Raw genomic sequence first — 16,081 nt, forward strand, 5'->3', positions numbered from 1 at the left:
GGAAATGGAATACTACTACCATAATTGATATTACTTGCCATAAAGTAACCAAAAACATAAACACAATGGAGATAGTGCGGTTGTCTCCCAGAGCTGTGGGCCCCAGGCCTACTACTATCTTGTGTGTTAAAAACAGGTTAGTCATTCAAGGAGCAGCATCTCTCCAGGGGCAGGGCTACTGTACCATGCACTTCAGTGCTCGCGCCCAGCACACCCAGTTTTGCCAGTAAATTCTTCAGCGTATGGTATTGGGTGCTTGGTCAGCTTGCAAATAAAAGTACTACATTTTAAAAAAAAGAAAAGAAAAAAGAGGAAGTTAGCAAGGGCTGGGCTAGCCCTAAGCTGGGATATTGTTCTTGAAGCAGTCAGCAGGTGGAAGGAGAGCAGAAAAGGAGCAGCAGTCTCCCTCTGTCAGTGCCCTTAGCCCAGGCCTGGATGTCCCCTTTACGTGCACCCCCAACCCCCCGCTATGGGAATGGATTAGCTGCCGGCCTCCCGGGTTGTCATCTCATAGCTGCGGCTTTTTCCATTACCACCCGAGGTCTCCCGTGTACTGTCCAATACCGTCCCTGACGTGGGGTGACCTGCGCCGCCCTCCCTTGCAGGTGAACGTGTACGGGTTCGGGGCCGACAGCCGGGGCAACTGGCACCACTACTGGGAGAATAACCGGTATGCGGGAGAGTTCCGGAAGACCGGCGTGCACGACGCCGACTTCGAGGCCCATATCATCGACATGCTGGCCAAGGCTAGCAAGATCGAGGTCTACCGAGGCAACTGAGAAAGCCTGGCCGCGACTCCTTCGGCCCAGCTGCCAGGTGCCGCTGCGCACCCCGGATCGGGACTAGAGCGCCGCCTCGCCCTGGTGCGGCGCCGGGCCTGGGGCGTCTCCAAGCAGTCCGGAGCGTTGCGGCTAGGCTGTCTGGACCAAACAGCGAGCGCCGGCTGTTGCCTGCCAATCACAAGACTCTGGAGGCCTGGCACCAATCAACGCTGCAGTCAGGCGGAGCCTATGGTTATCGCAACCAATCATGTGACTCAACTCCTTGAGTCAACTTCCGGCGCTGGGCCCTGTCTCCAATGCTCTTTGAAGGCGAACCGGCGGCTTCTCAATCCCCACTCACCAATGCTTTTGGGTAGGATTTTGTATAACGCTTTTTAAGGAATAGAGGGGGCTTCTGACCTCGAAGACGTACTTTTCCTCAGGCTCAGTCGGGGCTGTCGCAGTCGCTTGCTAGCCTGACCCCACGCCAAGGACGCCGAGAAGGAAATGGAGGAGAGAGCCGTGGCGGCTTGGCTTACCCTCCCCGGGGGTCGAGGGGCGCTCCATGTGGTTTCCAGGGAGCGCTGTTTCACCCCAGAGAAAAGCCAGAGTCCTCCCAAACCAATCCAGGCGTCCAAGAAACTTTTAGTCCCCGTATTTCTTTTATTGGTTAGGCCGAGATGGGTGAGTGTCAACCCACCAAAGAAATGCAGTGAGAATCCAGAGGGCGCATGGGTCCCCTTATCTTACCCCCTCCCCCTCCCGCCTTTGGCCGCCTTATGGAATGGCCTTTCTGACCAGGGCATTTAGGTCTCACTAGAAAACGAATTGTGTTCACCTTTTGCTTGGGGGCGGAATGCGCTTAGGGCCTAACTCTGGAGCACAGGGGTAAGGAACTGGGCAGGGGCAAGGAAGACCCCTCACATCAAATGTAAGGTGCTTCTCACTCCCGTGTATCCTTGGCCCCTACTGTTAGATACAACCTCTAGTGTCTCTCCTTAGGCCCTGGCCTCCTCACCAGCCTACTTGCTCTGAAAGAAAGAAAGAAAAGAAAAAAAAAAAAACAAAAATCAAAACTTGCCCTGGGATTGATTGGGGCACTGCTGCTTTTTCTCATTCAATCTCTCGGTCTCAATCTCTCAATCTCTCCCTCTCTCTCTCCCCTCTCTTCCCCCTTGTTCTCTCTCACACACCACAAACACATACACGCATCTCTTCGGCTGGGTCAAAAGAGAGGGAGCATACATGTGGGAAAGAAGTTTCGAGATGAGGAGCCCTGCCGCCTGGTGCATGCTCCTTCACCCACCGCCCCGCAAAAGAGTAGGAAACCTCGTGTGTGGGGATGGAATTTGCTTTGGGCTCATAATTTAGCTAACCTGAAATTACCATGTATGGCTGACCAACAAAGATTTCTGTAAAAATTCTAAGCTGGCCATGGAAATAGTCAGGAGCCTAGCTGGGGAGGAGTCCACTTGCCCCTCTGCGTGGGTCCCCTCCTCCATGCTCACCTCCTGCCTTCTCACTCTAACTTACTCTCCATTTCCAGCTCTGGAATGGGCCGGGAGCTAACAACCAGGGGTTACAACTGGAAGCTACTTGCATGACTGAACCCAGCTTAAGTCCCTAGAGGAAACTGCTGGTGGTAATCTCACCCTCAAAAAGCTTCTGTGAAGCTTCCAAACCACAAAAAGGGCCCCCTTTCCCAGTAGCGACAACACAAGTACCACCCTTTTTCTTAGTGAGTTGGTACCACCAAGCAGCCTCCTGGCCGTTGGAGTAGTTCCTGCAGTTGGCTGGGAAAACAGTAATCAGGAGGGTATTAGAGGAGGGTTGGGGTGGAGCAGTGGGCACTTCCAAAAGTTAATATATTGAGAATTTAGCTTGAGACTATACCTTTCTAATTCGAAAAGGAGGTAGAATAAAGAGTGTGAGTGGATTGGGGCGGGGGCGGCCTTTGGTGGAGTGACTCTCAGGGCCTCCCTCCACCATTCTGCAGAGCCAAGGCTGCAGCCATTTTTGCCCGTCTCATCTCTGTGCTTCTTGAAGAGGCTGTTTTGAGCGTTTGAAGATGAAAAAACAATGGAATTATGCCAAACAGTGTTGAGCAAAATAATTTATTTCTTTTTCTGTTCGTTTTCGTTTTGTTTAAAACATTAATAAATCCCCATTCTGGAAGAGATAGGTCCCAGCATCCAGCCCTGATCTCCTTTTCTGCAATAGATATTTAAACAAATGTTTTTTTAATTTTCTTTCCTTTCTCCCTCTTTCCAAATTAAAAAAGACAAAAACACTATGTAGTCATTTGTCTGTTTTGAAATAAATGTGTCAGTGGAGAGCTGTGACTAAGTGATGGCTAAGAATGTTGGGGGAGGGTATGTGAAGGGGGAGGGGCTGACTCCCATGACACCCTCCCCTTATACATGAGGCCTCCCAACCCTGGACCGCCAGTTATGACCTTTGGGAGGGTGGTCCTTCACCACTGTCTTTCAGGGTGCCAAAGTGAATCAGCAGGGAAGAGACTGTCTGCTGCCAGGGGTCAGCATAGCATGCAGATCCAGGAGGCACCAGGATGGGGATTTTTCCCCTCTTATTTCCAGGTTCTGTGGAATTCCTCATGATGCCATAGGTGTGGGTTGGCAGGAAGTCAGCAGTATGGTAGGAGCAGGTGCCACAGGCTTCTAAGGCACCTGTCCATGCATTTCCTTGGGCCATCTGGATGCACTCGAGCCTACTTCCATCATGCTATGGAATGCCACTGAACCAAATTTATCATTTGGTAGGTCAGATGACATGGATCTTATGATGGACCACTTAGGGTCCATCGTCACTTGGTGTCCCACAATTCAGTTTCTGCCAGTGTCCAAAGAATTGCTTTTCAAAAGAATACTTTATGTTGGAGGACAGCACTGGTCTTTATCTAAAAGCCTAACACTCTGGGCTGTAATTCTGTTTGGAGTTGTCAGAGACACTCCAGTAGCATTCGGTTGGCAGAGCCATAGGTCTGGTGGCAGGATGGGGCGGGCACAGCCTGGACTTCTTGTCCAGACCCCCTGCTCAAAGCTGACTGCCTTATGTATTATATTTTGCTGCAGCAGCACTCCCCAATGTTGTATCTGATGCCTCCAGAATAGAGTTCCACCGATTCATGTCTTTTTTCTCCTTTATGTTGGCTGAGGGTTGTTGCTTTGATCCAGCAGATACATCTGGAACCACAGGTTGGCATTACCAACTTGATTACATTGGCAATAAACTACTATCAATCTCCATGACTCAAATGGTGAGTAAATGGGACTAGGAAGAAAACACCCATCCCTGCATAAGTCAAGTTTGATGGCAGCACCAATCTCTGCAGATCCTGTAAGGGATGTAGTATTGTGGTATTTACTTTTGACTTACTATCTTGGAGGTAGTTTCAGGGACTTCTTTGGCCTATCCCATCATAATCACCCTCACTCTGTGGGTCAGGTTGCCAGTATGGGATTTTGCCAGGTAGTAAATATCTTTTCCTTTTGGGGACTGAGGAAATTACTTTAAAATGGGTCTGTGGTCTCATTAGACCTGCTATTAATTGGACTTAGATCAGAGCTCCAGCTATCACTTGCCATAAGTTTTGACTCTTAACTGGTGGACCACACTTTCATTTGGGTCTGAGAGGCCAGTATCTTGATAACTCATTAAGGTCTTGGTATTTCCCTTTTCCCCAGTGGTCAGTCACTCTGGGAAATAGGTCCTTCTGAAAAGGCTTGGAGGAAGATTCACATCTGAGGGTCATTCCTTAAGGACCTAAGAATTCCTTTGAAAAAGAGGCTTCAGATGTGTGACCTGAATTAGGTCTGGGAACTGAATAAGAAGCTGTGAATCCCCATCATTGTGACTCTAAGTCAAAACTCTTAATCACCATTTTGTGGTTGTGGTAAATGTGCCTACCTATTTCAGTTAGGCACATCTTTCGGGCCTTTATTGTGCTGGGATCCCATTAATCTTACAGATGACAACCACTACAGAGGTCTTCAACAATATCGGTGCCCTAATCGTGAGTGCATTATTAAAATTAATTTTTAAAATACAAAAACATATAGCTTAGCCCTGGCAAGTATGGATCAGTTGGAGTGTTGTCACATATACCTAGGTTACGGTTTTGATCCTCAGTCTGGGTGCATACAGAAGGCAACCAATTGCTGCTTCTCTCTCACATCAATATTTTTCCTCCCTCCCTCGAAAAGCAATGAAAAAGATGTTCTTGGGTGAGGATAAATACATAAGTAAAAACATATAGCTTAATGAATTATTAATTTTTTAGAAATTTACTCAGCAAAGAGAATATAAATAATTGATATAGATATTGACAGGAATATATAATTATATATATGCATATATTATATATATATAATTATATATAATTTCTGTGGTAAAAGAAAACAGTGAACAATTTCCACTGCCATTTGGATACCAAAATGGACTTAAAATTAAAAAAGAGGTGGTTGCAAATGTTATAGGGGAGAATTAGAAAAGCTAGAATTTTATATATTTTTCCATTTCTGTTGAAATATAATTGACATGTAACATTGTTTAAGTATATAAGGTATACTCGTGATCTTATGTGTGTATATATTACAGAATAATTACTATAATGTTAGTTAAGACTCCCATCACCTCCTGTAATTTTTTTGTGTAGTGAGAACTTTTAAAATCTACTCTCAACTCAATTAAAAAATGGGCAAAGGACCTGAATAGACACTTCTCCAAGGAGGATATACAAATGGTCCATAGGCATATGAAAGTATGCTCAACATCACTAGCCATCACAGATGCAAATTAAAACCACAATGAGATACCACCTCGCACCTATTAGAAGGGCCATCATTAACAATTAAAAAAAAAAAAGTGCGGGTGAGGCTGTGGAGAAAAGGGAACCCTAGTGCACTGTTAGTGGGGATGCAGACTGGTGCAGCCACTATGGAAAACAGTATGGAATTTCCTCAAAAAACTAAAAATGGAACTGCCTTATGACGCAGTGATTCCACTGCTGGCAACGTACCCTTAGAATCCCGAACCACGAAAAGAACTTAGGCACTCCTATGTTCACAGCAGTGCTATTTACAATAACCAAGGCTTGGAAACAGCCCAAATGCCCATCAGTAGATGAGTGAATTAAAAAACTGGTATATTTACACAACGGAATACTATGCAGCAGAAAGAAAGGAGCCTTGGCTAGTGTGGCTCAGTGGATTGAGCGCCGGCCTGTGAACCAAAGGGCTGCAGGTTCAATTCCCAGTCAGGGTACATACCTGGGTTGTGGGCCAGGTCCCCAGTTGGGGATATGCGAGAAAGAAGGAATTTCTGCCTACATTTTGCAACAGTATAGATGGAACTGGAGACTATTATGCTAAATGAAATAAGCCAGTCAATGAAAGACAAATACCATATGACCTCACTTATAACTGGAATCTAATGAACAAAATAAACTAACGAGAAAATAGAACCAGACCTGGCTGATGTAGCTCAGTGGATTGAGCACTGGCCTGAGAACCAAAGGGTCGCTGGTTCAATTCCCGGTCAGGGCACATGCCTGGGTTGTGGGCTAAGTCCCCAGTTAGGGTGCTCAAGATGCAACCACACATTGATGTTTAATTTAAAAAAAAAATAAAATAGAACCAGAGACATGGAAACACGCAACAGACTGATAGCTGTAGGAGGGGAGGGAGGAGGGAGGAGGCAACAGAAGAAGGAAAGGGAAGGGAATAGTCAAAGAACATGTATGAGCGACTCATGGATGTGGACAATGGAGAGGGGACTGACTGTGGGAGAGAGGGGTGGGCTGGGTGGAGGGGGCAAAAGGGAAAAAATGGGGACAACTTTAACAAAATAATAAAAAATAAAAACCTACTCTCAGAAACTTTCAAATATATGATAAAAAATTCTAAACTATATTCATCGTGCCTTAGATTACATCCCCCAGAACTTTCTTATAACTGGAGTTTGTACATTTTGACCACCTTCACCCACCCACCCCACAATCTCTGGCTCTAGCAACCCCAGTCAGCTGTTTCTATGAGTTCATTTTTTAGATTCCACATATAAGTGGGATCATACACTATTTGCCTTTCTCTGTCTGATTTCACTTAGCATGCCTTTAAGGTCAATTCAAATGACCAAATTTCCTTTTTTGCTGAAATATATATATTCCCACATTTTCTTTATTCATTCATTGATGGACACTTAAGTTGTTTCCATGTCTCAGCTATTGTCATAATGCTGCAATGAACATGGGTGTGCAGGTGTCTCTTTGAGACAGTGATTTCATTTCCTTCAGACATGTACCAGAAATGGAATTGCTGGATCATATGGTAATTCTAAATTAACATGCAAAAGTATGAAGCATGCCACTGCTTTTGTCTAAATATTTCTTGCTCTTGACCTGACTGGTATGGCTCAATCGGTTGGGCATCGTTCCACAAAGAGAAAGGTTGCTGGTTTGATGCCCGATCAGCGCACATGCCTGGGTTGCAGGTTCCATCCCTGGTGAGGGTATGTAAGAGGCAACTGATCGACGTTTCTCTTACTCTTTCTACTTCTCCGCTCTCCAAAAATAAATAAAATCTTTCAAAAATAAAAATTTCTTATTTAAAATAAAATGTATTTTTCTCTTAGAGCATCCAAACATACGTAGTCTCTTATCAGGCCATTCCATAAACTTGTTTATCTGGGGTGAATTTATTTCGATGTTGCAGTCTTTCTTAGCATTAAATTTCTTCCCCCCCGCCCCCCAGTCCACAAAAGGGTTTAGCAGTTTAGTCCATCCACCTCCCCTTTGGTCCTTATTCTAGAACCAGGCCTGCTAATATTTAGTGAGCTGGGCCTATCACAGACCAGACAGGCCAACAGAACTGTGTCAGTTACTGGTGGCAAGGGAGAGAGAATCCAAGTCCTCCCACTGCCCTTCTGGGCCCAAGTTTTATTATAACTCAAGTTTGGCCAAGGTGCAGGCTAAGTTCAGTCCAGCTCCCTCCCTGCAGTGAGCCTGGCTTTGGTCTGGCCTTGTGCACAGGGCTTCCAGTTCCCTCTACTCCACAGGGACCTAATGGCTTGTAGCTACTCCGTTTCTGGACTGGAGCCCAAAAAGCTTTTGGCTTCAGCTGTGCTCACCATTTTGCATCTCTGCCCCATTGCTAGTCCACAGAAACATTCATCTTGTTTTGGGCTCAGATGGTCTTTCCTGTTTTCTAGTTTCCCTATCACTGTTGTTTTGGGGTCAGTGTGGGCATCACTTAACCAGAATACTGGCATTCCAGCTCCCCTCCACCGCCTCCTTCCCATGCCCTGTCTGTGTCCCTTAGGAGCACCCACCCACCTAACCTGGTCCCCCGCCATTCTGGAATCTGCTCCCCTTCCAACCACGACCTTTCTTTTCAGAACCCCTTCCATCATCTCCAGCTGTGGCTTGCCTCTGGCCCTCATACAGATACCTGCACAGTCGCTCTCTACTGCACCTGGCTTCACTACACACTCAGTCTTTCACTTGGACTCAATACGCTCCCCTCTGGACCCTTTGTATCTCCCATTCACCCAGTCTCCATGGCTCTGGCCCACACACCACAGCCCTCTCACCACTTACTTTCTAATGTAGCCATGATCACAGCAAAATATTTTAAGACCTAAAAGAATTCAGAAAATTTAGGGCCCAAGAACTGCCACTACAGGGAACAGGAGGAGTAAATAATTTATAATACTGAGATGGGGAAAGCTTTTCTAGCCATGACATAAAAAATCCAGATTTCTTAAAATACCAATGAAATGTTAAATAACATTAAAATTAAACAACTGTGTAGCAGTAAGAAAAAAAAATGAGTTTGTAAAGACAAACTAGGAAAACATGTACCACTCAAGACAAAGTTTAATTTCCCTAAAATAGAAAAGTGGCTAAAAATTATTAAAGATTGACAATCCAATAGTAAAATAGTGAGACAAGAATGGGCAGTACCCCAAGAGAAAATACAAATATCCAATACAGAGAAAATTTGCCAAACCTCACTAAACACAAAACAAAAAAAGCAATGATGTAATCAATTTTCGCTATTCAGCTTGACAAAGTTTTAAAGATTAGTAATGTACAGGGTTGACAAGCAGTTAAGAAAACAGGTAGTATTTCTGTATAACTGCAGTAACATAAATTGATAAAAATCTTTGGCAAACTAAATTAGCAAAGTATGAGAAGTTCCAATGTCCCTACTCTTTGACTCAACAACTCTACTTCTAGGAATACGTCCTAGAGCGAGTCTCGGCAGGGTCTGGAGATGAGCGGGGATGTTCACGTGGCACTGTGGCAACATGACACAGTGAAGACCCCTGCGTGCCTATCACTAGAGAAGCCATGAAATAAATGCTGGGCAGCTACATGCTGGAATAATGCCAAAATATGCTGGTAAGTGAAATGGCAGATTGCACAAGGTGTGAATAGAATGTTCACATTTTTAAAAAGCAAAGTGGGTTGATACAGGCAGACAGAAGGCAATATACTGAACGTTCACCAAGCTGCTAGCTAGCAATGGTGACCCCAGAAGGTGGGGATAGAGAACAGTTGCACTATATTTATATGGGTAAACACCAAAATAGGTATCTTATGAGCATATATTAGTCCAATAACCATATAATTATATATACTTCAAAAATATTGTTATTAGATGCAAATACAAATTTTTAAAAAATACTCTTTTAAAGGCAAAAATGATAATCATAAACATCAAGTTGGGAGGAGGTTACCACTGGGTTGGAGGAGGGCAACAGAGATGAGTTGTAGTTAGGGAGGACCCCAGGAAAAGTTCTGGAATGCTAGCAGAGTTCTATGTTCAACTTAGGCAATGATAATAAGGGTTTTGATTTATTATCAAATAGTTTAAATATATTTTTGCACATTTACATAATTCAAAAATGCCATATATTATCAAATGATATACTACTACTTCTGCTTATGGGAGCTATATCAATGCTTGTTGGGCATATAAGTCCTTGGACCAATAGCAATAACCCTAAGATTTACCTAGTCATAGCCCACAAATTTGCAAGTACTGCTCAGAAATAAGGAATCCTGGGTCCTAGTCTGAACTCTTGTCCTATTAAACAATCTCTTTCACCTCTCTGAGCCTCAGTTTCTCCATCTGCAATCGAGAGGATTGAAGTATATTATCTCTTGAGTCCCTCTAAATTTTGATACCCATAGTTCTTGTAACAATAGAAACCTCCCAAATATCACCTATGTGATAGCCTACAGTCCTTTCATGGGTGCACATCTAAGGTCATAAACCCCTTCCATGAAGATGCCTGCTCCACTTCAAAGGCCATGTCCAAATAGCCTTCACTCAAGTTTCAACATTCCTTTAAGAAAAAATAACAGGGGTCTCTAATGCATCATTTGTGCAAATGGGTATTGACATAATCTGCGGAACACCTGTTTGAGAATTATTGGACAGCCCCTGTGGAAGAACTGAGAATGCCACATTCAGGAAGTCCCATGCCTAACCCCAAGAATGATTGCTAACATGGCATTGTGCAACTCCCTGGCCACTATGCCATATTTTCCAACTGAGCATTAGAATCTCCCAGTGTGAAAAGACGACTTGATTCATTTCCATAACTAGTATTTAGACTTGAGCATGGCCTTGGGGAAGGCTTCTCATATTCTGTAAGATGACAAAATCAAGCCAACATGCGTGATTCTGGCTTTGACAGATAGAAAAGGAGTCCCCTAATCTGCTAGAGAATTTCAAGCAAATGAACAGAAGTGGCAGATAGTGAAATTAGAATAGGTGATAGGGAAATGGTGACTTAACTAAGAATAGAAAATTGGGAGCATAGTGGGCCATAAGGAAGACTAGAATTTCTACACTTTTCAAATATCTGGGATGCCACACCCAAACAGGGTAATTCAAGACATGAAGTGCTGGGCCAAACAGTTATGACATCACCTCAAGGGTTTTTTATTATTTATTATTACAGAAGTAATATATTAAACATTTTACAGATTAAAACATTAAAATACAAATCAAAACTTTACATTCCCACATCCCAGAGATCAGCACAATCAACAACTTGCTGAATATGTTTTTATTTTTTTCACTGAAATGAAACCAAGCAATAAATGCTATTTTATAATCTGCTTTTTCATTCATTGGCTTTCATTTTCCAGGTCAGTGAGTTTTTATCTCAGCTAATAGCCAAATCATATTCAGATTTCACCAATGGATCCACTAATATCCACTACAACGCTTTCTATATGTATAATATATAATATCAATATATACAACAATACCGTACATTTCACAATAAAAGTGTCACACACTCTTATATGATTTATATGCTTATTATTGTACTTTGGCTGATTCTTTTAACAGAGCTCTTTTCTTATTTCATGAGAATGACTTATGGAAGGGCCAGTCATTCTTGTAAGAGTCCACATGCTAATAGCTACACGCTCCACTGATTTCAGATGCCACACAAAAACAACAAATAACCTAATCGCCAGCTGTTTCTATTTTCATTTTTTGTAGCAACATTTATACTCTGGGAAATGTTTTTAAAAATCTAAATTTTTTTATTTTTAATAAAGAACTTCATCATTTCTCCTTATGTTTGCACGGTGTTAGATGTCAATTATATCTCAATAAAACCAAACAAAATAAAGCCTATGAGTAAAAAGACTTAATTTTTGTTTTATTTTGTATTCTAAAAATTTTTACGTAATTTTATGTCAATTTAAGTTTGACAGTAAACCAAATAGAAGGGATTTTCTTAGCACAGTGCATCCAATTTTTTTCATTTAATGACACCCATATTGTGACGACATTGCATAGTGCAGATCAGGTAAAAAGGCAAGATTGCTTAAATCTGGAGGGATCAAGAGTTTGACATTCCTGCAAGAACCACACAGCTGAAAATCCGCAGGGCCATCATGGAGCCCAGTTGGACAGACTTGCCTTATCCTGCAATATCTTTCTCTTTTCTTATTTCCTTCAATCTAATCAGTCATTATCTGGCAAAATTGTGCCTAAAATGAGTATGTCCTAACACTACTCATTATTCCCAGAAATATTCTATCTAACCCCCCAGTATGCCTTTATTCAGCAGGTTTTTTATTTACTTGCTTTTGTTTTTGTGTTTGCTTTGCAAATGCTGCCCTAACAATTTTTAAGAGCACTATTTAATTAAACTTTCTCTATGAAGCCTCCTCAGTCAGAATTAATCTCATCTATCCACACCCTTCTCTCTCTCTCTCTCTCTCTCTCTGTATCACCAACACCACTACACATCCAGTAATATGACACAAAAATATAAAAATTCCCTTTACTATTCTCCTTCTCCTCTCTCAACATCTAATTAGTTTAAGATCTATTGAGTGTGTCTCCTTGATATTTCTCAAATTGGTCTCCTCTAATACATCCCTGATACTATTACCTGCTTAGTTTAACCTGTATTCTCTCTAAAATCACTGCAAGAGCCACTGCTTCCAGTCCCATCTCTGTTTACGATGTTGTCCACACTGCTATAAAGTTACCTTTATAAAAGGACATTCAATTTCAGTTTCTTATAGAGTGGCCAACCATCCTGGTCTGTCCAGGACTGAGGGGTTTCTTAAGATGTGGGTTGTCAGAGCTAGTGCCCAGAAAGTCCAGGCAAACCAGGATTGTTGGTCACATACATAAAACTCTTAAATCCCTTCAGAATGGCAAGACAAATTTTACTCATCTTCCCCACACTATCTTTTCAGCCTCAACTCTGTTTTCCCGGTCCCACTCCATTACATACATGCAGACACCTTGTGCACCAGCTTTGCCGACCTACATTTCAGTTCTCCGAATGGAATGTGCTTTGCTCCTTTACATCTCAGTACCTTTGTACGTTGTGTCTCCCTGATTTAGAATGCCCTTTGCCTTATGAAGGTCTTGGTAAATCCCTATGCATCCATCTCACTTCTTTCCTATTGGCACTATTTACTGAAATCATCCAGGAATTGGCCGTTCTCACAACACCTTTCATGTACCGCTGTCATAGCATTAGCCCATTGAGCTCCACGACTTTACTTTGTATACCTAATACCTAGCACAGGCACTCACACATAATAAGTGCTCAATAAATAAAGAAGGAAGGAAGGAAGGAAGGAAGGAAGGAAGGAAGCTCATTTCCCTAGATCAGTTTGCCTTCTATGTGGAATTTATAGGTATTTGAGTTAGTCAAATAAAATATTTGCTTCCTTGAATATGTTAGCTCCTTGAAGTCAAGAACCCAGCTTTACCTATTTCCATAGCATCCACACTGCAGAGACTCATTACATTTGTTCAGTGAATATAGTCTGGTTATTGTCAAAGACAGAAAAGATGGAGTGACCTGAAGGTGTCTGTTGGGGAACATGTCAAGAGAGACTGAAGATATGCAAGTGTGGTCCGGAGGTGATAACTGAGTAGTACCTCTTCCTGAGTGTGACTGCCATGTATTTACCTTTACAGCAATCACTTTTTCTCTTAGGAGGAAACCACTTCATTGCTAAATAAATAGAAGTGTAGAGAACTGGGATTTTCTATCTATTGATAAATTAGGTACTGGAAACTGTTAAAGCAGCTGTACCCTCAACTGGGTTCTCTGTCTATTGAGAGAAAAAAGTTCCTTGCTCAGTGATTATATAGTCCCTATTTGCAAGCCATAACTAAATATCTATATCAATATGCCTAAATGTTAGACTACCAACCACATACATCAGAATCACATAAGCATTTTAGGGGCCACCACTCCAAATTTCTGAAGATATGGCCAGAGTAACAAGGCATTTCCAGATCAGTATCCCAGCTGATTCTTTTATGCACTGGCATTCAGGAACTGCTGATCGATGTAGTGAAGAAGACTCACCCTTTGGACAACAAATATTTCTTCTGTTAAAAAAAGTATTATAACGATGACTGCCTCATAGGGTTGATGTAACAATTTAATAATACATTGCCTATAAAGCACTTATACAATACCTAATGTATGGCAAGTTTTCAGTATAATTTTATTAACCAATTCTGTTTCTAGACTTTGAGTTCCTGGTTGAAAAGAACATACCATTTTCATCCTTATAGTTACCTTGGCATTTTAGCATCCAGCATAAGAACTTAACAATAATAGGCCCCCAACAAATTGAATTACACAAAAATTTGATCTTGATTAAGGTTAGAGGAAAAACTTAAAGCATAATGTCGTTGTTACTTAAATTGGCCAAGATCTTTGATAAGTACTGAAAGCTGATCTGAGTTACAAGGGCATTCATTCTTGTACAATGTTGGTAGAATCCTTCCATAAAGCACAAACTTTCTTGAAAGGAATTCAGCAGATTTTTTAAGAGTCTTAAAGGGGTTTATAATTTTTACTGCAGTAATACAATTATTATTTCTAGGAATATCTCTTAAGAAAATAATATGAAATGAAAAGGTAAAATCCTACAGGTATTTTTATACACAGGGGTATGTGAATATGCGCCGAAAAGAAATTAACTGTCTGGTATTAGGAGAATGATCAGGTAATATGACACCACCCCAAAATGGAATGTCATTTCATCATCAAATTGAAGTTTGCAATAAAATTCTAATGATATAGGTAAATGTTTATAATTCATTAAGTAAATAAAAACATTTTTAGTTTGAGTCCAATAATGTAAAAGGAAACTTATAGAAAAAGAAGGGAGCAGAAAATACACCAGATATTAGCAAAAATAGTGTGATATTTATTTCCTGATACTATTTTATGCTTTCAAAAACTTATACAATAGAATATATTTTAAAATACAGCCAGGAAGTAATACTATTTTTAAAAGTAAATAAGACTTTCACTTCTAGAAACATGGAGTAAATTTATTTTTTCCTGTGCTTCCCAATAAATTCAATGAGAACACCTAGATATTATATAGAAAAAAATCAAGACTGAATGATGAAGAAAAAATAGATTGGCTAGGGAGCTTAGGTACTAAGGAACTAATGACACAGTAGTGAGTTCCCTGGTTTGGTGGAAGTGTTTGTGGGGCTTTTGGGGGGGGGGGGTTGTTTGTTGTTTGTTTGGTCTCATCTATGGCTTGAAGTAACATAAACTGGCAAACCTGAAAACAGGAGCAGACAAAACACAGATACACACACACACACAGCCTGATCTGTAGCCAAATGAACAAGAAAGGGTTCAAAGGTCACCAAGAAAAAAATAATTTGTGGCTCCACCTCAGCTATACTGACAAGCGGGGAGTACAGACTGCTTTTCTCATCATATTGTAAAGAGGCACCTCAATCTACTGCAGGGATGATATCAGAGAGGTCTGAGTAGGGTTCTGGGGCTTTTACCTCCACCAAGTAGCAATAAGCACCCTTCCCCCTGTGGTGTCAGTAAAAACCATGTGGACCCTGATCTATACTCTCAACCCGCAGTAACAAAGCTTCCTTCACCCCCCATGCTAAGGTGTTGTTAGAAGAAGCCTCACAGAGACTCAAGACTTTTTACTACCCCATCCCAAGGCATCAGTGGAGGCCATGTCAGGAGTAGTGAGGCACTCCCAATCCTCCAAGTCAGAGAGGTATGATTGAGATATAGTGGAAAGATGGAACTCCCCACTCAACCAGCAATAATGAAGAGCCTCTTATTCCTCAAGTGTCAATGGAGGTTGAGTGGTCAACCTGGACTTTCATCATCAACTGACAGTAAGAGGTGGTACCCTACTCTTACTCTATTGGAGCATTGTTGACAGAGGCTAACTAATAAAATACAGAGTCTTATAATAATACCTAATTACATAATAACTAAAGTGTCCAGATTTTAACTTTTAAATAGTTTCACCAAGTCCAAGAAGATATTAAACTGAATGAAAAGACATAATCAATAGATGCCAACACAAAAATAAGAGAGATGGAAAAATTATCTGATAAGGATTTGAAAGCATCCATCATAAAAATGCTCTAACAAATCACATTTTAAAAAATAAAATACGAAATATTTCAACAAAGAAATAGGAAATATAAAGTGGAACCAAATAGAAATTTTAAAATGGAGTAATCAGAATTATTGTTTTAAAACTCAATTGATGAACTGAACAGTAGAATAGAGAGACAAGAAAGAGTCAGTGAAATAAAAGCCAGAACAATGAAAATTGCCCAATCTAAGTGACAGAGAGAAAATAGTCAAAAAATGTTGAATAGAGCCTAAGAAACTATAAGAAAAGATCATGTCATTGGAATCCTGTAAGGAAAATAAAAAGAGGGCATGACTTAAAAAGTACTCAATAGCTAAAATGTCCAAATTTTGACCAAAGACATACA

General features: G+C 41.4%; 1 protein-coding gene across 3 annotated transcripts in view; it reads left to right on the plus strand.

The window, feature by feature from the left end:
• The window catches only part of ST3GAL2 (ST3 beta-galactoside alpha-2,3-sialyltransferase 2), a 43,311-nt gene extending 40,260 nt beyond the window's left edge, over nt 1–3,051 (plus strand). For all 3 annotated transcript variants that reach the window (XM_090259658.1, XM_090259657.1, XM_090259659.1), the window contains one exon: nt 606–3,051. In XM_090259658.1, the coding sequence (XP_090115784.1) occupies nt 606–779 (174 nt within the window). In that variant the 3' untranslated portion in view covers nt 780–3,051. The remainder of the gene's footprint in view (nt 1–605) is intronic.
• The last annotated feature ends 13,030 nt before the right edge of the window (nt 3,052–16,081 follow it).

The sequence above is a fragment of the Furipterus horrens genome, unplaced genomic scaffold, assembly GCF_987537825.1.
Source record: "Furipterus horrens unplaced genomic scaffold, mFurHor1.1.pri manual_scaffold_13, whole genome shotgun sequence".
NCBI classification, from domain to species: Eukaryota; Metazoa; Chordata; class Mammalia; order Chiroptera; family Furipteridae; genus Furipterus; species Furipterus horrens.